Genomic DNA, 24,223 nt, shown 5'->3' with positions numbered 1-24,223 from the left:
TTTTATTTAACTAAACCAACAAGGTTAAATATTCTGGATTTTTTTCTTCAACAGCAAACATATAATATTTAAACAAAGCAAGCATATGTCTCTCGCTTCTCACATTCATCTCCAGACTTCTTCTCCTTGTCCAGATCTATTCCACACCTAACAATCTTCTATTCATTGAACTTTTTGAAACTTGGCACTTTTAGAGAGAGGTAAGGGATTGACTCTGTGTATACAAATTTCTCACCTCTATATATTAATTTATTTATTTACAAACATTTTTGCTGTTAACAAGCACGTTACCTTTGGTGAGCACTGAGTCCTATTGGGTAGATAGAAAGATTAACCTAAATATCTATACAGAAGCCTGTGGAACCCCATAAGATTTGGTCCCTAATCCATGAACTATTGGAACTCATTTAAAAAACTTTTCTTAAACATTACATGAATATATTGTCTCATACTATAGAATTAGAATTTATAATCTCTATTCCATGATGAGATACCTTTGAGCTGTAATGTATCTTAAGTAAAACTATCTTTAGATAAATTTTTTCCTCAAAAATCATTTTATCAAAAAAATCAATTTAAATTAAAAAAAAAATCATTGTATTTTATCCACCCTGCACAAATAGCTCTCAGTGACTTTCATAGGAGTTTGTGGGTGTGCAAAGAAGGCAGGATTGGGCCCTGGAGGGACTAACTTCAGTTTTTGAATGAATGTCTTTTTATTTCTGATGAACAGCAAAGGAGTAGCTCACAATATTTTTATTTATATTCCAGTAGCATGGAGCGACCCCAGCTGAGATTGGGGCCCTGTAAGCCGGTGGTGTCGGGGCTCATCCCTCTCAGGCACGGCGGGGAGCCAGGGCGCTTCCTTACACACACAGCAGTCCGGTAGGCCTAACCCCTCAGCAAGCGTCGAGGGAATAAAGGGTCTGCGAACAAGGCAGAGTCCTGGCCCCCCAGCCGGGGTCGGGTAAGCACAAAGTACATAGGCCCAAGCCCTGGGGCAGGGCGGGGCAGTAGCAGTTCAGGCTCAGACTTTCAGGCAGGGGCTGAGCAAACACAGTATCAGCCCAGGCCCTTGGGCAGGGTGGGGCAGTAGCAATTCAGGCTCAGGCCTTCAGCAGGCTGAGCAAACACAGTAACCCAGAAGGCTCCACAGAAGGCCTCCTCAGGCCAGGGAGAGGGGGAGTCTGCCACCCTTGGGGGGGTGGCAGGGGGGAACGCAGGCCCTCCCACTCCACTGCGTTCCAGCCCGGGGCCCTAGCAGTGGCAAAGGCACGCTGCCGTCAGTGGGGATCCTGGCCGCAACACACTGACATGGGTTCAGGCTCTTCAGGAGCCAAACCAGGGTCGGCTACCCCCGGGCCACTTCCGATCTCCCCCTCTCTGGGTACCTGTCTCTCGCCAGCACTGGGGGGTCCCAGACCATGGGCTCCTCTGGGTACCGGTCGTAGGGAGGCTCAGGCCGCTCCTCGGGGTACCGGGCACAAGGCAGGTCAGGCCGATGTTCCTCTGGGTACCGGCTATGAGGCAAGTCCGGCCAGCGTTCCTCTGGGTAGTGAGCGCGGGGCAGGTCAATCCAGCGCTCCTCCAGATACTGAGTGCGAGGCAGGTCAGGCCAGCACTCCTCTGGGTAGTGAGCACAGGGTAGGCTGGGCCTGGCGGGAGCTCGGACACCAGCATCTGTCCTCCCCGGCCACCAACTGAGCACTTGGGCCGAGCTTTTATACTTCCTGTCCCGCCCCTTGACTTCCGGGGGGCGGGGACAGGTGGTGGTGGCTCCGCCCACTGAGGCACCTGCTGTGGCTCGTCCCTCTCAGGCGCGGCGGGGAGCCAGGGCGCCTCCTTACAGGCCCCATTGTCCAAACACATAAGAGACAGTCCCTGCTTGGAATAGCTTACTATCTAAATACACAGAGAAAACATTACTGTTTCCATTTTATAGATGAAAACTGAGAAATTAAGTGACTTGCCCACGGTAACACAGGAAATCAGTGGGAGAGCCAAGAGTTGAACCTAGATCTGAGTCCCAGTCCAAATAACTGAAAAAGGATATGATTAAGGCACCTTCTTGCTCTCTGTTTCTCTACTGTTGTTATTAAAACTATTATTAGTGTGACCAGACAGCAACTGTGAAAAATTGGGACATGGGGTGGGGGGTAATAGGCACCTGTATAAGACAAAGCCCCAAATATCGGGACTGTCCCTATAAAATTGGGATATCTGGTCACCCTTATTATAAGTCACGTTTTAGTAACACCACCACATTTATAGTCCTGGCTCACTATATCTGAATGACACGAGCCTACATGAGGGTGGCTGCTTTTCTGATCTCCTACACAGAGATACTTTTCTACTCCTAAAAGCCTCCGAACAAATTCAGGGCGATTCCTTCCTCTTGAAAGCCTCCATACATTCCTAACCCTTCAAATGCTCTGACCGCCTGCAAAGTCTGTGAGTCAGTTGTCTCATCCTCAAAAGCAGTTTGAAGAAACGAATTTATGCTTTTGTTCTACCCTGGCAGTGTTCTCTGTGTCCTTATGGGCTTGAAGTGAAAGCTCCAGCCCTTAACTAATAGGTCTAAAAATAACTGTGTTCTAATAGCTGAAAGTGATCCCCAAGACCTTGCAGGCTGCCCTGTTCACTCACCTCAGAATGACCCCCCACAGTTGGCTCGCACTAGGAGTGCAGTACGAAACTTTAACACGAATCAGGGGCTCAGGGAATGTTTGTTCCCATGGGTCATGTAGCAGATTCAGCTGTGAATCTGTGATGTACCGTGCAAGGCAGCTACGGCTCCTACACTATATGCCATGGGGCTCCTCATTGGCCTTTGCCTTATGTGCCAATGGAAGGATGGGTGTTGCGTAATGAGATTTGGGAGAGTGGGATATGTGTTTGTTTATAATAAATTTGGTGTGCTGTCTTCTCCTCCTTTGGAATACCTAGCTCTGACATAGCCCTTTTCATCCATATATCTCAGAGCACTTCAGAATCATTATTCACATGAAAGGTAGGGAAACTAAGGCACAGAGAGGCAAAGTGATGTGCCTCAGGTTATCCAGCAGGACAGGAAAAGACCTGGGAATAGACCCTAGGCCTCCCATGTTCCAACCTAGCACCCTATCCAGTAGATCTCACTGCCTCTCAGTGTCAGGGTATTTATTACAGTATTTTGTTTATTAGCAGCATAGAATCAGGAAGTTAGGACCTGATCCTACTCTCAGTTAAGTCAATGTCAAAACTCCTATTGGCTTAAATGGTGGAGGATCCTTTCCTTACAAAGGAAAATCTAGTTCATGTTTACCAATCTAGTTTTAAATGCCCCAGATGAAAGGATTTCCATTATTTTCCCTGGAAGACTATTACATGGCCTAATATATGTCTCTGCCAGTAAGGTGTTTTTTTTTTTTTTTTTTTTTTTTTTTCTGATATTCATCCTAAATGTGTGGTGGTTTTTTTTTTTTTTTAATTCTCTCCCATTACTCTTAGTGATACCCCTGTGTACCGTTCAGATTAATTCATCTCCATCCTTGGTTTTTACATTAAAACTGCTAGAACAGGGGTCAGCAACCTTTCAGAAGTGCTTTGCTGAGTCTTCATTTATTCACTCTAATTTAAGGTTCTTCGAGTGATTGCTCATATCCATTCCAGTTAGGTGTGCGTGCTTGTCAGAAGATTTGTACCCCAGCAACTCCAGTGGGTCGGCAGATCGCCCCCTGGACTGGCACCACTATAGCGCTGGATATATACCCCTGCCGACCCGCCCGCTCCTCAGTTCCTTCTTACCGCCCGTGTCGGTCGTTGGAACAATAGAGCGCGGCTTAGCTGTGCTCCACTTCCCTAGCTTCTCTTCGTTCATTTGATCTCTTGTTGTATATAGTTGACTTAGTCCATAGTATAATTAATTAGTTTTATAGTTTATAGTTGTTAGTAGTTGTTGTACATAGTTTAGCGGGGTTTGGGCTCTAGCCCTTCCCCGCACCCCGTGCCCAGGCCCATGCCCGGTTCACCAGGGTTTAAACCGTGCTCGGCCTGTAAAAACCCGATGCCCGCAAGCGATCCCTACAACTCTTGCCTAAAGTGTCTCGGGGAATCGCACATCTTTGACAAGTGCTGCATTTGCAAGGCCTTTAAGCCGCGGACTAAAAAGGAGAGGGACTTTCAATTAAAGACTCTCCTTATGGAGGCGGCTCTTAACCCTCCGTCCTCGGCACCGAGCACTGACAGCGCTCCTCCGGCATCGGACCGCGCCGATTCCACCAAGACACCTCGGCACCAGCCTTCTCCGGCGCAGGGACCTGACCCAAGGCCTTTGACTTCCTCCACACCTTCGGTGCAGACTCGTCCGGATTGCCCGGCACCTATCCCTGTGATACCGTCGACTCCGGTCCAGGAGAGCTCCCCAGTGAGACCCGTGGTCGAGCTAACGGTCCCCTCCACGCCGGAGACATTCTCCTCGGCCAGGGACCTTATTGCGATGACTGAGTCTGCCCTCCCTCAATCCCTGGCACCGCCAGTGCGGGCTCTACATTCTAGAGGCAAGCCTGCCGCTATGAGGCCTCCTTCGCTGGAGTCGAAGAGCCAGCACCGGTCTCGATCCAGGTCCTGGCACGGCTCAGGGTCTCATGGTCGGTCCCAATCTTGACGCCGCTCGCAGTCCCGGCACCGCTCACCCAGGCGGCACCGGTCGTACTCGCGGCACAGATCCACCTCTCGTCCTGGTCGGTACTCTCAATACCGCTCCAGCTGTAGGCACCGCTCCCGGCACCGAGACTCTCGCAGCCTGTCTCGCCGCGGATGCTCGAGATCCAGGTCGACCTCCCGACACCGCGCTGGTTGCAGGTCTAGGTCTTGGTCTCAGCGCCGATATGATTCCCGGTACTGATCCTCGGCACCGAGGAGGTCTCCACTGATGGGAGCGAGGGACTCATACCAGCCTCGTTTGGCTCCTCCATGGCCGTCCTGACAGCCGTCTGTGTCATCTCAGGCGGACAGTGCATACGCCCTGGACACCGACATGCCTGCTGCCTTGTTCAGCGAGCCCCAGACTCAAGATCACGGTCCGCAGCAGTAGGGATTCTGGATGCCCTGGGTGTACCATCAGGCCCAAGGCCCCTCCCAGGTCCACAGCACTCGACGACCTCAGAACACAGGGCACCGGAGGCCACGATTACCCATCCTCCACCTCCTCCTATGGAGGAAGGGTCGACTCAGCCTCAGGGCTCCGAGCTCCCCAGAGAGGCGGACACAATCCTTCAGGCGAAGCCCTCATCAGACCCGCTTGTTCCAGGACTCTCCTCCTCATCCTCCCCTGACGAGGCTGTAGCTGGAACCTCGTCAGCCAGCCCTCCTCCAATTGACCTCAGGGCCCACCAGGACCTCCTCAGGCGGGTTGCACAGAACATGAACTTGCAAGCCGAGGAGGTCCCAGAGGTCCAAGACCCAGTGGTGGACATATTGTCATCCAGTGCCCCCACTAGAGTGGTCCTCCCATTTATTAAGACCATACAGGCCAATGACACTACAATCTGGCAGTCTCTGGCCTCTGTTCCGCCCGCTGCTCGAGGAGTAGAGCGCAAGTACATGGTGCCCTCAAAGGGCTATGAATATCTATATGTACATCCCCCTCCTTGCTCCCTCGTTGTCCAGCCGGTCAACGAGAGGGAATGCCATGGCCAGCAGGCCCCAGCCCCTAAATCGAAGGATGCGAGGCGCATGGACTTGCTAGGGCGAAAAGTTTACTCTGTGGGAGCCCTCCAGCTCCGTGTGTCCAACCAGCAAGCCCTCCTTAGCCGCTATAGCTACAACACCTGGGCGGCGGCGGACAAATTTAAGGAGCTACTTCCGCAAGACGCACGGCAGGAGTTCTCGGCGATCCTCGACGAGGGAAAAAAGGTTGCAAGGACCTCCCTCCAAGCTTCCCTGGACGCCGCGGACTCAGCCGCCAGGACTCTGGCCTCTGGTGTGACTATGCACCGTATCTCGTGGCTGCAGGTCTCCGGCCTCCCCCTGGAGCCCCAGCACACTATTCAGGACCTTCCATTCGAGGGTCAAGAGCTGTTTTCGGACAAAACTGACCCTAGGCTGCAGAGCCTAAAAGACAACAGGGTCATTATGTGCTTGTTAGGGATGCACACATCTGTAACTCAGCGCAGGCCCTTCCAGCTCCAACTGCACCGCCCTTACCCTCAACCCCAGCAGAGACAAGACTTCGCCAGACGGCAAGGCAGAAACGGCCGCCGGAGACAATCAGGCAACCAAGGGGGCCAGAACCAAAGCTCCTCCAAGCCTTCTTCTGGGCCAAAACCTTCCTTCTGAAGGTGCGCCCGAGGCCGTTGTACCAGTTTCTTTAAAGGACGTCCCCACCCTTTTCCAACTGGCTTTCCTCTTTCCTCCCTGCGTGGTCTCAGCTAACTTCAGATCATTGGGTCCTACGTACGTTGGAACTTGGATACCACCTACAATTTATTTCAAACCCTCCCTTCCACCCCCCTCCCTCGTCCCTCTTCAGGGACCCCTCTCACGAGCAACTCCTCCTACAGGAGGTGTGAACGCTCCTCGCCAAAGGAGCCATAGAGGAGGTACCGGAGCACAAGCGGGGCAAGGGGTTTTATTCCTGTTACTTCCTGATTCCCAAGGCGAAGGGAGGTCTCAGACCAATCCTTGATCTGCGGGAACTCAACAGATACATGGTAAAGTTGAAGTTCCATATGGTATCCCTGGGGACCATTATCCCATCCCTGGATCCTGGAGACTGGTATGCTGCCCTCGACATGCAAGATGCCTACTTCCACATAGCCATCTTCCCACCTCACAGGCGGTTCCTCCGGTTCGTGGTCAACCAGCAGCATTTCCAATTCGCTGTCCTTCCTTTCAGACTCTCTGCAGCCCCGAGGGTATTCGCCAAATGTATGGCTGTAGTTGCCGCCCACCTTCGCCACAGTCGGATACACGTCTTTCCGTATCTAGACGACTGGCTTATCCGCTGGACCTCCGAAACGCGAGTCCTCAGTCACGTCTGCATTGTCAAGAACCTTTTCCTACATCTAGGTCTAATGATCAATGTGGAAAAATAGACTCTAATCCCCACTCAGAGGATAGAGTTTATTGGTGCCACCTTGGACTCGACTCTTGCCAAAGCCTGCCTACCACTGCCACGGTTCCAGGCTCTAATGGCCATCATCCAGAGGCTGCAAGCGGTGCCGCTAACTTCGGTACGCACTTGCCTAGCTCTCTTGGGCCACATGGCAGCCTGCACGTTTGTAACGAACTACTCAAGACTGCGCCTACGGCCCCTCCAATCCTGGCTCAACTCGCAATACCGTCCAGCCAGGGATCCCATGGACATGGTCGTCACCATTCCCTCGACCGTGCTAGACTCCTTCCAGTGGTGGCTGGATCCGCCATGGTGTGTGCGGGGCTCCCGTTCCACTCGCCTCAACCCTCGGCGTCCCTGACAACGGACGCATCATCCCTCGGTTGGGGCGCTCACCTCGGACACCTACCCACCCAAGGCCGTTGGTCATCTCACAAGCTGGACCTCCACATCAACGTCCGGGAGCTGAGAGCGGTCCGCCTTGCTTGTCAGACGTTCCGGCAACACTTGCAGGGCCGTTGTGTGTCGGTTTTCACCAACACCACAACAGTCATGCACTATATAAACAAACAGGGCGGCACGAGATCTTCACCCCTGTGTCAAGAAACCTTACGAGTATGGGACTTCTGCATAGCCCATTCTATTCACCTCATCGCGTCATTTCTCCCAGGAGTTCGAAACACGCTGGCGGATCGCCTCAGCAGATCCTTCCTTTCCCACAAATGGTCCCTTCGCCCGGATGTTGCTCTTTCGCTCTTCCAGAAGTGGGGGTTTTCCCGGATGGATCTCTTTGCATCCCGCGGGAACAGAAAATGCCAGACGTTCTGCTCCTTTCAAGGCCTCTCACCGGGTTCAGTGGCGGATGCCTTCCTTGTGCCATGGATGACGCACCTGCTTTACGCCTTTCCACCGTTTCCACTCGTCCACAAAGTCCTACTGAAAGCACGCAGGGACAAAGCCCGCTTGATCATGATAGCTCCAGCGTGGCCTTGACAGCACTGGTACACCATGTTGCTAGACCTATCCATAGCTGACCCTGTTCCCCTGCCTCTTCACCTGGACCTGATCACCCAGGACCACGGCAAGCTCCGTCACCCAGACCTTCAGTCGCTGCACCTCACGGCATGGCTCCTGCGTGACTGACTCAGTCTGAGCTGCATTGCTCCACCCCAATGCAGCATGTACTCCTCGGTAGCAGGAAGCCTTCCACTAGAGCTACATATTTGGCCAAGTGGAAGCGTTTCGCGTGCTGGTGCGTGGAGCGGAACTTCCTTCCCACCGAGGTCTCCATATCAAACATCTTGGATTACCTCTGGTCCCTCAAACAACAGGGCTTGGCAGTATCATCTCTGAGGGTCCATTTGGCAGCCATCTCTACATTCCACCCAGGAGAGGATGGCCGCTCGGTGTTTTCTCAACCGATGGTGTCTAGGTTCTTTAAGGGCCTAGAGCGCCTCTACCCTCAAGTATGCCACCCTGCCCCAACATGGAACCTTAACCTGGTTCTTGCCAGGCTCATGTCCCCTCCTTTGAAACCTTTAGCAACTTGCTCCCTTCTCTACCTCTCCTGGAAAACCGCTTTCCTGGTGGCCATCATGTCCGCGAGATGGGTCTCGGAGCTTCGGGCCCTCACAGTGGATCCCCCATATACGGTGTTCCACAGGGACAAGGTGCAGTTGCGACCGCATCCGGCCTTCCTCCCCAAAGTGGTATCGGCCTTCCACGTTAACCAGGAGATTTTCCCCCTGTCTTCTTCCCAAAACCGCATTCGTCTCACAGGGAGCAGCAGCTTCACTCCCTAAATGTTCGTAGAGCGCTCGCTTTTTATATAGAGCGAATTAAGCCATTCCGCAGATCCCCCCAACTCTTTGTCGCGGTGGCTGAGCGTATTAAGGGGCTTCCTGTCTCCTCGCAGCGGATTTCCTCCTGGGTAACGTCGTGCATCTGCGCCTGTTATGACTTGGCTCATGTCCCATCGGGCAACGTGACTGCGCACTCCACCAGGGCTCAGGCCTCATCGGCTGCTTTCCTCGCTCACGTGCCCATTCATGAAATCTGTCGTGCAGCGACTTGGTCCTCGGTCCACACCTTTGCCTCCCACTATGCCCTGGTTCAGCAGTCTAGAGATGACACAGCCTTCGGCTCCGCCATATTGCACTCTGCGACATCTCACTCCGACCTCACCACCTAGGTAAGGCTTGGGAATCACCTAACCGGAATGGATATGAGCAATCACTCGAAGAAAAGACGGTTACTCACCTTCGTAACTGTTTTTCGAGATGTGTTGCTCATATCCATTCCACACCCACCCTCCTTCGCCACTGTTGGAGTAGCCGGCAAGAAGGAACTGAGGAGCGGGCGGGTCGGCAGGGGTATATATCCAGCGCCATAGTGGCGCCACTCCTGGGGGTGACCTGCCGACCCACCGGAGTTGCTAGGGTAAAAATCTTCCGACGAGCGTGCACGCACGGTGCGCACACCTAACTGGAATGGATATGAGCAACACATCTCGAAGAACAACAGTTACAAAGGTGAGTAACCATCTTTTTTGCGTGCTGGTAATACATTTTAACATTTTTAGACGGTCTCTTTCTATAAGTCTATTATATATAACTAAACTATTGTTGTATGTAAAGTAAATAAGGTTTCTAAAATGTTTAAGAAGCTTCATTTAAAATTAAATTAAAATGCAGAATCCCCTGCACTGGCGGCCAGGACCTGGGCAGTGTGAGTGCTACTGAAAATTAGCTCGAGTGCCACCTTTGGCACATGTGCCATAGGTTGCCTACCCCTGTGCTAGAACATTTCCCCCGGGTTGCGCATACTTAGCTCTTTGAGCTAACTATGTTTGGTGACTTTATTGTCCAATGATCTGCTCAGAATATCATGGCTACTACGATAGTTGTGGTGGGACTGTCTCAAATGGTTCCTGGCTCATCTTGCCAGGAGGGGCACAGTCATGATCTGGTGTTTGGCCTAGGATTAGAGGTAGGGAGGTAGAGCTAGAGGAGGCTGTACCTCCTAGGCACATCCTCTCACCTTCATCCATTGCCATTTGCCAGTGGTCTTTTGGCCAGCTTTCATTCAGCATGGCAGTGATCCTCCCTAAGTCAACGTGAGTTGATAAAAGCAAAAAGTGAAATTAACCACAACTCCACAACCTACAAAACACCACCTCTGGGAGAAACCCCGAGACCCAGGACCCACCACATGGATTCTACACGACACCCCAATATAATCAACCTATTAAGACTACCCCTAACTGGAGCTGAATTATTTGTATTTTCCAAAGGATTGAACTTCTCCCCCACCACAGAACCTGATACCTTATAATGTGGAGAACTAAATGAATTCTTTCCCCAACCCTGCCTCAAAGAATTCTTTCACAAGAAAAACACCACCACCCACAACTACCAGGTCCCCTCTAAGTCATAAGAAAAACGAATCATCTGACTGGACACCAACTAGTGGACAAAACCTCAAACTTGAACATTACATTGATAGCTTCAGGAAAAAAATAAATAGTGAAATCCTTAACAAACATCCCATGATGGGGACCACATCTGGAAATAAACCTTTCCTTAATCCCTCCCCTTTTCTGCCCTTCAAGCAACCCCCCCACCTTGCCAAGCTCTTTGTCATCAGAAGCAAACTCCCCACAGACCAGGACACACCAACTCAAAGAGGCACCAGACCCTGCCATAACAGTAGATGCAAAACCAAAAAGCTGTACCTCCAGTGCTTCATGCTCAATTCCTGCCCACACACACACACACACACCCCTTTTTAAGATCCATGGCTCCTATGCATGCTTCTCACAACATGTGCTGTACCTCATCCAGTGCATCAGATGCCTCAACAACTATGTGGATGAAACTAGACAATTGCTATCCTCTCAAATGAACTCCCACAGAAAAATGATAAAAGACAAAAACACCTTATCACCTGGGAGCAAACACTTTTCACAGAAGGATCATTCCATATCTGACCTCTCAGTCCTCAAAGGAAATCTGTACAACACCTTCAAAAGGCAGGCCTGGGAGCTTAAATTCATCTAGACACCAAAAATCATGGATTTAGTAGACACACTGGTTTTATGTCTCACTGCACCACGATAACCCACTAACCCCCCTTTGTCCTAGGACTGATGAGGTGTTACTTGCCCACTTCATTGTGAATGGTCACTTGCAACAGGTGTTAACTCCTTGTGCTTAAAAATCTGTTCTACCTTGTATTTAGCTGTGAAACAAGTACCTTTCCCAGACCTGAAGAAGAGTGCTGCATGGCTCGAGAGTTTGTCTCTCTCACGAAGAGAAGTTGGTCCAAAAAAGATATTACTTCACACACCTTGTCTCTCTAATATTTCTAATAAGATTTCTTGAGACACTGTATCAAATGCTTTCCTAACATTCAAATTTATTATGTCTACAGTGTTCACTAATATTTTATTTCGAAAAGGTAGTTTTTATAAATCTGGGGTGAATCCTGTCCCCATTAAAGTCAATAGTGAAGTGCCCAGTTACTTCACTGAGGCCAGGATTTCACCCGGAAGGTTCCTCATAGTTCTGTCACCTTGTAGAGACCTGGCACAAGCCACTGTGACTTTAATTGAAATTGCAAAGTCAGATGGTAGTAGTGCTAGAGTTAGTCCTTGATTTGTAGGGCCAGAGCCACTGCTAGTGCAGCTGGCATAACTCCAAACATGCTGGATTCAGTTTACACCAGCTGCAGATCCAACCCGTAGGAACTTTTAAAATTAGTCCTGGTTCAAATTATTTTCCTGTTGTAGGAAGTAGAAGTTAGACTTATGGGATGGTAATTGCCAGAGTCTTCTTTGCCTTTATTAAAAACCAGTTCTACTGCCCGTTAGACTTTCTCCACTACTTTGGTACTTCAAGATGGCAGTGATTTTCTATGGTATAGTAAATTCCTTAGTTAATTAGTATTGTCTCTTAACTAATTCCCCCAATACTCTAGGTAGCATATCACTTGTGGTGGCTTATTTATATGTGTTTCCAAGTACTCTTTTACCTATTCTTTATCCTTAGTTATTTTTACAGCTTCTTCATCTCTACTGCTTGTCCATACTTGTGTAGGTTTTTCTTATTGAAGTAACCCCTTCTTACCTTCTTGGTGGGGTTTTCCAAAGCACTCAGTGTTGGCCTAACTCTGCTCTCCCAATGAAGTCAGTGGTAAAACTCCCATTTGACTTCAGTGGGAGTAGAGAGAGGTCAAAACTAAGCGCTTTTGAAAATCTCACCCTTTTTACCGTAGTAATACCATTCAGTTTTGCTCCTAAGATATTGGACCTCTATAGACGTAGACAAGTTTCTATGTAGGTACGTACACACGCACACACATAGAGAAAAGGTGTGGTGGAGGTGAAGGTCTTTTCACTCCCAGTCTGAGCAGTGTGAACCAACGTTTCCAGTTAGTGCTGTCTCTGTGGGAATGGCTTCCCGTTATGGTTTCTGGTTAACACTTCCTGGGCTGTACAAGAAATGATCAGATAACACACTGTACTGTGTCGGTGAGAAGAACAGTGTAGTTAATTATACATTTGAAAAGGTTAGTAAAAAACAGCAAGTGTAATACTTTTGAACTTCAACAAAGGTGCTTGCTTATATATTGATCCAAACCTCATTGAAGCACAAGGATCACAAATTGGTGATGCAGGGCATGCAGGAATCAAGGTTAATGCAAGCAACATGCAAGAACTGTGCCTGGTTAAGGATTCGTGCACTTCCCATAGGTGCTGGCATGTATACTCTTTGGACGTTTGCTGCTGTGGGAAATGACTTGAGGATTTGGCCCTTCATGAATAAACGATTCACTGGGAAGGATGCAGAGTTTTTTCCATTGGGTGCAATTAACCCATTACAGTACTGTTTCAGAGGACCCATCAAAGCATTCTGTTACCTTCCCCCATTCTGATAATTGCTGACAATTTCAGGAAACACGTTTCTTGAAAGCAAACCAGTGGCATTTGGACTCATCTAACTAACCATGGGCTCTTGTTAGACATACAAGTATTTTCAAGACAATTCAGTTGCAGGCAGTGACATCCACTATAGCAAAATTTTGCTGCCCATGTACAAGTGGGGTACCAGGCAGCAGTGCTTACAGGATGCTAATGCAGTTACAGCAGTGCTTGGAATGCTTATGAAATGTTTGGAGCATTTCTGAATGTGGACCAGAAGCATTTACAAACCTCTCAAGTCCTGGAACTGGTACTGTAATTGCCAACATTCTTGAGGGTAGGCCAGCCTGTAGTCAGACCTGGGAAGTCTTTTAATTGCTGCCATCTTACCTGCTATTCCTCAGTCCATGGTGCTTGCAGTAAAAATATGCTACAATAGTAACTGCATTAGAAGATAAGATCTGCTACACCAGGAAATTCTGTAGGAAAATTCTCTGTATATGCATGGATTTTGAAACAGGAGAAGGAGGTGTTCTTCGCTTCTGCCCATTTAACTTCCATTGTTCTTTAGTTATCAGACCTTTTGTAGCATTGCTCGGGAGAAGGGCAGCTCATTTAGGGATGGGCCTGAGTTGCAGACTCACCCATGAAAGTTAAAGATTGTTTGCATCTGGGGTTTTAATGCAACCCATTATTGAACAAGAGACCAGCCACAAAATTAAAATCTGGAACTGGGCTTGGGTTCCAAACATCCAAGTTTAGAGATGTTTGGGCCAATCACTAATCTCATTTGAAGCCAGGAGGTATCTGTGTTATCTGTCTAATTTTTATGAAATGTGCAGTGGACAACCTGGTAATATTTTAATGATAACAGAAGAACAGTTCCCCTAATGAGTGAAGTTAACTGTTTGCCCTTCCTGGTATATCAGCTAGTATAAGAAATGAATAAAAACCAGCAGTATCATCATTTTCCACTGCATGTGGCTTTAAAATCTCCTGTGTGTAATATTGTTGCTTCTGTCTCAGGCAGGTAACGTGGTGACAGGAGAGATGGTGGAGGAACTTATTCTTTCTGGAGCAGATATCATTAAAGTGGGTATTGGACCTGGTAAGTCAAATCTGGACTGAAAAGTGAAGATGTGGGTGGAGGGGTTGTTGCATAGATGAAACGAATGTATATGCCACAGCCATTCACCTGTGCACAGGGTCACACTTTGTAAAGGTGCCTGGGCCCGTTCATGTTAACAGAGCCGTAGACCCCATTCTCAGAGACAGTATATGTGAGAGATAACGGGCAGGATATATGCATGAAGAGCCACAGGAATGATTGACTGAAGAGCTCAAGGATTTAAATGTGGAGGAGGCTTGGAATTTTTTCAACTATATGAAACCTATCTGAAATTTGCATCCCGAGCAAATGAAAAACTTGTAGGGAAAAGCTCTAGACTCAGCTGGATGAATAAATCACCTCAAAATGGGTTATGAGGAGTAAGCAGAGAGCACGTAGGAATGGAGAATAGGGGTATATCCACAAAAAAACCAGCTACATTGTGGAGATTAGAAAATGTAGGAGTAAAGTGGGAGTTGCTACAAGTTAAGCTGAATTAACTCTTGCAAGGAATTTTTAAAAACCTTCTTATTATTTACCTAAATAAAAAAAATAAGGAGGGATGAGTTTGGTATGCTTGTGTGGATGGGAAAGAGATTAAAGATAATCTAGGTATGGTCCAAAAACTAAATGAATGCTTTGCCTTGGTTTTCAGTAAAGATGATAATATGGAACATGTTCATGAAGGCAGTAAGGCTGATGACATGAGTGTCTAGACATGGAAATTACCACATATGTGGTGGAGGAAAAACTTAAAGATCTTGGTGTGCAAAAACTGGGGGAACCAGATCATTTCCATGCCAGAATACTGAAAGAACTGGTGCATGGGATTGCTATTTTGGTAGCAAGGATTTGTAATAAATCTGTCTATTTGGGGGAAGAACCATATGATCAGAGAATCACTAACATCCTACCTATATTTAAGAAAGGGAATAAAATGATTACGTGCTTATAGACCTGTAAGTCCGATTTCAGTAGTATGCAAAGTGCCTTAGAACAAATTGTGAAGTGAAGAATAATTAAATTAACAGAGGTAAAGGGGATGTTTACCAAAGATAGATCATACCAGACTAACCTGATTTCCTTCTTTGTGAAAATAACTGATTATTTTAAAAAGGGAAATGCAGTGGATTTACTATACTTGAAGGGGAAGCAGGCAACAGGTTGTGCTGCAAAGGGAACTAGCAGAGTGGAGGGAGGTTACTAGTGGAGTTCCTCAAGGATTGGTCTTGAGACCAATCTTATTTACTATTTTTTTATTAATGACCTTGGCCCAAAAAGTAGGAGTTGCAAATTTGCTGATGACACAAAGATGGGAGAAGGCATCATCAATATGGAGGTGATGGGAATATTAGACAGGAAGTGCTGGATGATCTTGAAAACTGGAGTGACAGAAATGGAATGAAATTTGATAGTACAAAATACACATAGGTCTAATAATAAGAATTCCTGCTACAAGCTGGGGGCTTATCACTTAGAAGCAACAGGGGAGGCAAGAGACCTGGATGTGTGGGTTGATCACAAGATGACTATGAGCCACCAATGTGATGCGGCTGTGAAAAAGGCAAATGCAATCCTAGGATGTATCAGGTGAAGCATTTCCAGATAAGCTAGAAAAGTGTTAATGATATTGTACAAGGCACTGCTAATTTGGAATACTGTGTATAATTTTGGTCACCCATGTTAAAGATAAATTCAGACTGGAACAGGTGCAGAGATGAGCTACTAGGATGATCAGGGGACTGCAGGGCCTATTTTATGAGAGGTGACTGGAACAATTTGGCTTGTTAAGCAGAAAGAAGCCTGAGATGGGATATGATTGCTCTCTATAAATACGTTGTGGGGGTAAATACCACGGAGAGGGAAGAGCTATTTAACACAAAGGACAATGTTGGCACAAGAGCAAATGGCTAAACTGGCCATGAACAAATTCAGGTTGGAAATTAGGAGGAGGTTTCAGAGGAATGATGTTCTGAATACCTCCCAACAAGAGTTGTGGAGACGTTAGTTTTAAGAGCGAGCTGGACAAATTTGAGTGCAGTTGTATGATGGGGTTGCTTGTGATGGTAGCGGGTAAAACTCAGCAGTCCTTTGGCTCACCTCCAGTTTATGGCTTATGGTCCTAAGAGCACATGCTTCAGGGTTTCAGCCAGCCACCTGCAGCATTCAGGAAGGGATATTTTCCTCACTAGTATTTTTTTTTTTTTAATCTCCTTCCGCTGAAGCATTGGAGATGGCCAGGGCTGGAGATGAGACGTTGCGTGGGGAGGGCCAGAGGCTTTGAGGTGGCACTCAGCATTCTCCCTCTCTCAGGTGTTTGGCTGGCTGGTTCTTGCTCACATGCTCAGGGTCACCATATTTTGGGGGCAGGAAGGAATTTCCCCCCTGGGCTGAGTTGGCAGTGACTGGGGTTTTTTCACCTTTCTCTGCAGGGTGTGGGTGCGGGTCACTGCCAGGATTCTCTGGGTATCTCTCACTTAATCATTTCCCAGCCATTGCAGGGGCCTTGGTGCACCTCAGTCCCTCCTATTCTCTGCCTTTGGCACATCATAGTCTAGTCTCCTGTGGGCTGTAATACTTTGGTCTCATTTCAGGTGTTGGGTTTAGGGTGCTGGGTGGTGTTGGTGGCCTGTATAGGAAGCCAAACCGGGTCCTTTCTGGCCTTAAGCACTCTGACTCTATTAGCAAAGAAGCCTTACAGTGACAGGAGCTCAATCTGTTTAGCTTAACAAAGAGAAGTTTAAGGGGTGACTTGATTACAGTCTGTAGTTACGTACATGGGGAACGAAAGTTTGATAATGGGCTCTTCCCTCTAGCAGACAGAGCAATGACAAGACCCAGTGACTGGAAATAGAAGAGTGGATGTTTTTTAAAAGAGATATTCTAGTTCAAATGGCATTATTTTGGGTGAGTTCTAGGGCCTGTGTTACACAGGAGGGTTAGAGTCAACGATCACAGTGGTCCCTTCTGGCTGTGGAATCTGTTTCAGTGATTTATTACGAGCTAAAGATGTGTGGATGAGAGAAAGGATGGTGGTGTCGGCACAGTCGATGGCAATGCTATGTTCAGGACTGCTGGTGAGACTTGAGGCATCCTGTTACAAAAAAGACAGGCTGAATCATCTCAGCTAAGTTTCTGGAGGATATATACTTCAGGATAGGCACTCATTTCATCGCTTGCCTAATAAACGTAGTGTAAATCACGGAATCATTTATAAAACTATATTAAGATCAGATTGCCGCCTTGCACACCTCTAAAGTGCTTTGAGATCTATGGATGAAAAAGCACTAAGTACGAAGTATGATGCATTAATATTTAGTAGTTGTAATATGCATGTTAATGGTTTCTTAGGTGCCAATCACTGTGGCACTTTCTAGGGTAAATTAAATCTGTGTGGGAGGATCCCCCAGGACTTCATGGGTCTTTTTATTTTTCTTTGTTCCCTTCCCTGGTACTGCTATCTGGGATATATAGGTAGAATTTCTTTCCTCTTCTTCTGTCTCCAACCCCTTTGGGCCTGTGTCTTAGAGGGTATGTTTACAATACAAAGAAAAGACCTGTGGCCATGAGTCTCAAAGCCTAGGTCATCTGACTAGGGCTCCTGCTATGGGGCTAAAAATAGCTGTATATAGGTTTGCAGGGCTGCCCAGGGTGCGGGAGGGAGGGCAAGTGGGGCAATTTGCCCCAGGCCCCCCAGGAGCCCCCACGAGAATATAGTATTCTATAGTACTGCAACTTTTTTTATGGAAAGGGCCCCTGAAATTGCTTTGCCTTGGGCCCCCTGAATCCTCTGGGCAGCCCTGTAGGTTTGGACTCAGCCAGAGCTTGATCTCTGAAACCTGGAGACGGGGGTGGTTCAGAGCCTGGGTTACAACTCAAGCCCAAATGTCTACGCTGCTACTTTTAGCTTCATAGGGTGAGTTTTGCGAGCTCAGGCTCTGGCACTCGCTGCAGTGGGTCTTCTTTTTTTTTTTTTTTTTTGGGTAGTGTTGGCAAACCCTCAGTCACTGGATGTTGATTGCAGAACAAGGGCATGCCTGGTCCTTTTGTGTCTTCCCGTTTACCTTTCCCCTTCTCATAGAAGTCTGCTTTGTTTTTGTTTTTTTTAATAACTATGATTGCAGACCATTAGAAAACACTTAGACCTGAACATCCAGAGCATTGAACAGAAAGCAGAAAAACAGAAAATAGTTGCTCTAATAATTCCTATCTTTCATACAGCGCTTGTCATTGGTAGCTCTCAGAGCACTTTAACACAGTAGGTAAGTATCATTAGCCTCAATTTACAGATAGAGAAACTAAGGCGCAGAGAGGCAAAGTGACTTGCACAAGGTCATCCACCAGGTCAGCAGCAGAGCTGGGAACAGAATGCAGTTCTTCTGAGGCCCGATTCAGGGCTTGGCACTGGACCACAATGCAGAGCAAAGAGAAACTTAAAAGCAGATAAGCCTGGGCTTCGTTTTGAAAGTATCAATCGGATTGAGCAGTGTAGCACTCACTGATTTAAAGATCCAGGGACAGGCGGGTGAAGCCTTTTAACTCATGTAATAAACTCTGAACAGATAATTTGAGAGCAGCAAGTGATGTAATCAGACTTGCAGTTGTGTCCAGAAAAACAGAATGTAGGAGGACCATAAGATACCTTACATGCAAACAGCAGAGATGTTGAGGTGTAATGACTATAGTACAGGTGAATCATCACAGAAATAATTTAGTCTATGGCAGTTAAATGGAGACAATTAACAGTGAATGCGCTATACTGTCTGCTGGGAGACCTGTCAAGAAAGATCTTCGGTTGTAATCCAGCCTAGGTGCAGATGTAACAAAGTTCACTCACAAAAGATAAAATCTTGAGGTTTTTACTCAGACAAGCTGCCATCCTGTTTCAAAGAAAACTGCCTTGATAAATTATAAAGCTTGAGGCAGCTAAATAGTTACCATTGAAGGCAGTGGTTTCCCCAGGAATTGAAATTAGGGGTGGTATTCAAATTTACGGGGGTGGGGGGTGTCAGGACCAGAGAGATATGAATAAAGTAAATGTTTTGTTAGGATTATGCAAATTTAACATAAGAATAGTGCAAGTTACACCAAAACACATAACAGGTCTAGATTTCTAAAAAAATATACATTTTAAAAAAAAGAATTTAAATTGACTTTTGAAGAGTAAGCCATTATGAGGTAAGAGGAAAGTCCTCTCATGGATCAGTAACTGGTTAAAAGATGGGAAACAAAGGGTAGGAATAAATTATCAATTGTCAGAATCGAGAGAGATAAATAGTGGTATCCCTGAGGGGTCGGTACTGGGACTATTACTGTTCAACATATTCATAAATGATCTGGAAAAATGGGTAAACAGTGAGGTGGCAACATTTGCAGATGATACAAAACTATTCAAGATAGTTAAGTCCCAGGCAGACTGCGAAGAATTACAAAGGGAACTCACAAAACTGGGTGACTGGGCAACAAAAATGGCAGATGAAATTTAATGTTGATAAATGGAAAGTAATCTCAACTATACATACAGAATGAAGGAGTCTGAATTAGCTGTTAACCCTCAAGAAAGATCCTGGAGTCATTGTGGGTAATTCTCTGAAAAAAAACCACTCAGTGTGCAGCAGCAGTCAATGATTCCTAGCATTCTGTTTGCTTTTTTAAAAAGAACAGGAGTACTTGTGGTGCCTTAGAGATTAAAAAATTTATTTGAGCATGGGCTGCAGTCCACTGGATAGCTCAGTGGTTTGAACATTAGCCTGCTAAACCCAGGATTGTGAGTTCAATCCTTGAGGGGGCCATTTAGGGAATTGGGGTAAAAATCTGGGGATTTGGTCCTGCTTTGAGCAGGGGGTTGGACTAGATGACCTCCTGAGGTCCCTTCCAACCCTAATATTCTGTGATTCATCGGAGGTAGCCCACAAAAGCTTATGTTCTTTTTGCAGATACAGACTAACACGGCTGCTACTCTGAAACCTTTGCTTTTTTAAGAAAGGGATAGATAATAAGACAGAAGATATCATATTGCCTCTATATAAATCCATGATATGTGCACACCTTGAATACTGTGTGCAGATCTGGTTACCCCATCCCAAAAAAGACATACTGGAAATGCAAAAGGTACAGAGATGGGCAACTAAAATGATTAGGAGAATGAAACAAGAGGAGAAATTAAAATGACTGGGAATTTTCAGCTTAGAAGAGAGACGACTAAGGGGGGATATGCTAGAGGTCTATAAAATCTTGACTGATGTGAAGAAAGTGAATAAAGTAAATGTTTTGTTAGGATGCAAATTTAACATAAGGAAAATGCAAGTTACACCAAAACACAAAACAGATCTAGATTTCTAAAAAAAAAATAATTTTTTTAAATGTATTTAATTTAAATTGACTTTTGAAAAGTAAGCCATCATGAGATAAGAGGGCAGTCCTCTCATGGATCAGTAACTGGTTAAAAAGATGGGAAACAAAGGGTAGGAAGAAATTAATCAGTTTTCAGAATGGAGAGAGATGAATAGTGGTATCCTTGAGGGGTCAGTACTGGGACCAGTACTGTTTAATATATTCATCTGGAAAAATGGGTAAACAGTGAGGTGGCAAAATTTGCAGATGATACAAAACTATTCAAGATAGTTAAGTCCCAGGCAGACTGCAAAGAGCTACAAAGGGATCTCACAAAACTGGATGACTGGGCAACAAAATGGCAAATGAAATTTAATAATGATAAATGCAAAGTATTGCACATTGGAAAGCAATCTCAACTATACATACAAAATGATGGCATCTGGATTAGCTGTTAACATTCATGAAAGAGATCTTGGAGTCATTGTGGATAGTTCTCTGAAAACATCCACTCAATGTGCAGCAGCAGTCACAAAAGCAAACAATGTTGGGGATCATTAAGAAAGGGATAGATAATAAGACAGAAAATATCATGTTGCCTCTATATAAATCCATGGTACTGCCACACCTTGAATAGTGTGTGCAGATCTGGTCACCCATCCTAAAAATATATATATTGGAATTGGAAAAGGTACAGAGATGGGCAACTAAAACGATCAGAGGTATGAAACAGGAGGAGAGATTAAATGACTGAGAATTTTCAGCTTAGAAAAGAGATGGCTAATGGGGATACGCTAGAGGTCTACAAAATCTTGACTGGTGCGAAGAAAGTGAATAAGGAAATTTTATTTAATGCTTCACATAACACAAGAACTAGCAGTCACCCAATGAAATTAATAGACAGCAGGTTTTAAAAAAACAAAAGGAAGTACTTCTTCACACAATATAAAGTCAACCCAGGGAACTCTTTGCCAGGGGATGCTGTGAAGACCAAAACTATAACAGGATTATAAAAAGAACTAGATAAATTCCTGGAGAACAGGTCCATCTGTGGCTATTAGCCAGGATGGGGAGGGATGCAACACCAAGCTCTGAGTGTCCCTAGCCTGTTTGCCAGAAGCTGGGAATGGGCAACGGGATGGTCACTTGATGATTACCTGTTCTGTTCATTCCCTCTGAAGCACCTGGCCTTGACCACTGTTGTAAGACAGGGTACTGGGCTATATGGACCATTGGTCTGACCCAGTATGACCATTCTTATGTAAAAATTAATTATAATAATAAAAATATTTAGTACAGAAACTCCCCAACATAATGACCTCCCAAGATAGCAACAATGTGAAATAACAACCTTGGCAAATACTGCATTTTAAAAATCTTGGCCTATTAGGAAACATTTATATAAGTTTCCATTCCCAGTCACAAATCTAGCATTCTGGAGCAAAGTGACTAAAATATAGTCCAACAAACAAATGTTTATTTAATATGCCCCTCACTTTTCCCTCCACCGCACTCCACTCACTGGTGTTGTCCTTGGTCAGTGGAGAGTAGACTCAGAGGTGCTTTCAAGTGAGTACACCTTCCAGGTGGGGGACAAGAAGGTACCTTGCTTGTTCCTCCAGCTGCTCACTGTTCGCTCTGGCCACATCTGTTCGTTGTGGCACCATTCACTCCACTGCTCTGTTGCTAATGGCCTGCGCTGTCACCTTCTGCTGCCACCTGCCACTGTGACCTCTGTGAGTTGGTCTCTTGAGGTTCCACCCAACTCTCAGTGATTTCAGCTGAGCTCTCAGTGCGGGAACCTCGCTCGCTGCTAGTGCAGTCTGGGTTGTCTCTTAGGCTACGTCTACACTACAGGATAAATTCGAATTAGCTTAAACAGATATTATAAAGTCGATTGTGCGCGTCCACACTAGGCACATTAATTCGGTGGTGTGCGTCCATGGTCTGAGGCTAGTGTTGATTTCTGGAGCGGTGCACTGTGGGTAGCTACTGTAAAATAATGAGGCCAATAACGTTGATTTGCGTCCACACTAATCCTAATCAGATATAGTAATATCGATTTTAGCGTTACTCCTCTCGTTTTGTAGGAGTACAGAAATCGATTTAAAGAGCCCTTTAAATCGATATAAAGAGCAGTGTAGTGTGGATGGGTGCAGCGTTAAATCGATTTAACACTGTTAAAATCGGTTTTAACAGCGTAGTGTAGACCAGGCCTTACACAAAAACACTGTACCCACAGAAACACTGTCCCCACAACAGGACTAAGCACTTAGGCCATGTCTACATCTAAAATTTTGCAGCGCTGGTTGTTACAGCTGTATTAGTACAGCTGTATAGGGCCAGCGCTGCAGAGTGGCCACACTTACAGCAACCAGTGCTGCAAGTGGTGTTAGATGTGGCCACACTGCAGCGCTGTTTGGCGGCTTCAAGGGGGGTTCCGGGACGAGAGAGCAAACCGGGAAAGGAAACCAGCTTCGCTGCGGTTTGCTCTCTCGGTCCCGGAGCCAGCCAGCAAACCGCGGGGAAGGAGACCTGCTTGCTCGGGGTTCCGGGACCGAGAGAGCAAACCGGGAACGCCGCGGTTTGCTCTCTCGGTCCCGGAGCCAGCCAGCAAACCGCGGGGAAGGAGACCTGCTTGCTCGGGGTTCCGGGACCGAGAGAGCAAACCGGGAACGCCGCGGTTTGCTCTCTCGGTCCCGGAGCCAGCCAGCAAACCGCGGGGAAGGAGACCTGCTTGCTCGGGGTTCCGGGACCGAGAGAGCAAACCGGGAACGCCGCGGTTTGCTCTCTCGGTCCCGGAGCCAGCCAGCAAACCGCGGGGAAGGAGACCTGCTTGCTCGGGGTTCCGGGACCGAGAGAGCAAACCGCGGCGTTCCCGGTTTGCTCTCTCGGTCCCGGAACCCCGAGCAAGCAGGTCTCCTTCCCCGCGGTTTGCTGGCTGGCTCCGGGACCGAGAGAGCAAACCGCGGCGAAGCTGGTTTCCTTTCCCGGTTTGCTCTCTCGGTCCTGGAACCCCGAGCAAGCAGGTCTCCTTCCCCGCGGTTTGCTGGCTGGCTCCGGGACCGAGAGAGCAAACCGGGAAAGGAAACCAGCTTGATTACCAGAGGCTTCCTCCTTCCACGGAGGTCAAGAAAGCGCTGGTAACTGTCTACATTGGATTACCAGCGCTGGATCACCAGCGCTGGATCCTCTACACCCGAGACAAAACGGGAGTACGGCCAGCGCTGCAAACAGGGAGTTGCAGCGCTGGTGGTGCCCTGCAGATGTGTACACCTTCAAAGTTGCAGCGCTGTAACTCCCTCACCAGCGCTGCAACTTTCTGATGTAGACAAGCCCTTAGACCTGATTGTCAGTGATTTCAGCTGCAGTGATCACTTAACAGAACAAAAGACTCTCTATGGAGCCTAATCAGCCCTGTCTTTAAACAGTGGAGAGGGGCAGATCCCCACCCTCCCTCTTGATGCCTTCAAATCATCACAGGCTACAGTTCTACTGCCCTTTACTCATACAATAAAAACATTTCATCCCCCATTCCCCCTACATTCAAGTGGTTTGTAACCCAACCCCAGCCAAAATCTATCACTTGGACAACACAGCTCTGTTTGCTGGATACCTAGGTAGATTAGGTGTGAATGTAAATATAATCTGGCCCTGAAGCCTTTCTTCGCAGCCCCAGCTCATCACTAGCTGTCAGGGAGAGCTCATTTAGACTTTGCTTATAAATCATCATTTGAAATTATTAGGTTGGCCAACATCACCGAAA

The 24,223-nt window shown here is 47.0% G+C and overlaps 1 protein-coding gene across 3 annotated transcripts in view; it reads left to right on the top strand.

The window, feature by feature from the left end:
* GMPR (guanosine monophosphate reductase) overlaps nucleotides 1-24,223 on the top strand; it is a 67,043-nt gene that overhangs the window by 11,105 nt on the left and 31,715 nt on the right. For all 3 annotated transcript variants that reach the window (XR_003999051.1, XM_030552473.1, XM_030552474.1), the window contains exon 5: nucleotides 14,043-14,124. Coding sequence is in view for 2 of the 3 variants with exons in the window: in XM_030552473.1 (XP_030408333.1) it covers nucleotides 14,043-14,124 (82 nt within the window). In the remaining variant the exon portion in view is untranslated. The remainder of the gene's footprint in view (nucleotides 1-14,042; nucleotides 14,125-24,223) is intronic.

This window comes from Gopherus evgoodei, chromosome 2, assembly GCF_007399415.2.
Source record: "Gopherus evgoodei ecotype Sinaloan lineage chromosome 2, rGopEvg1_v1.p, whole genome shotgun sequence".
NCBI classification, from domain to species: Eukaryota; Metazoa; Chordata; order Testudines; family Testudinidae; genus Gopherus; species Gopherus evgoodei.
Note: the sequence above shows the minus strand (reverse complement) of the source record. Positions and strands in the feature narration are given on the sequence as shown.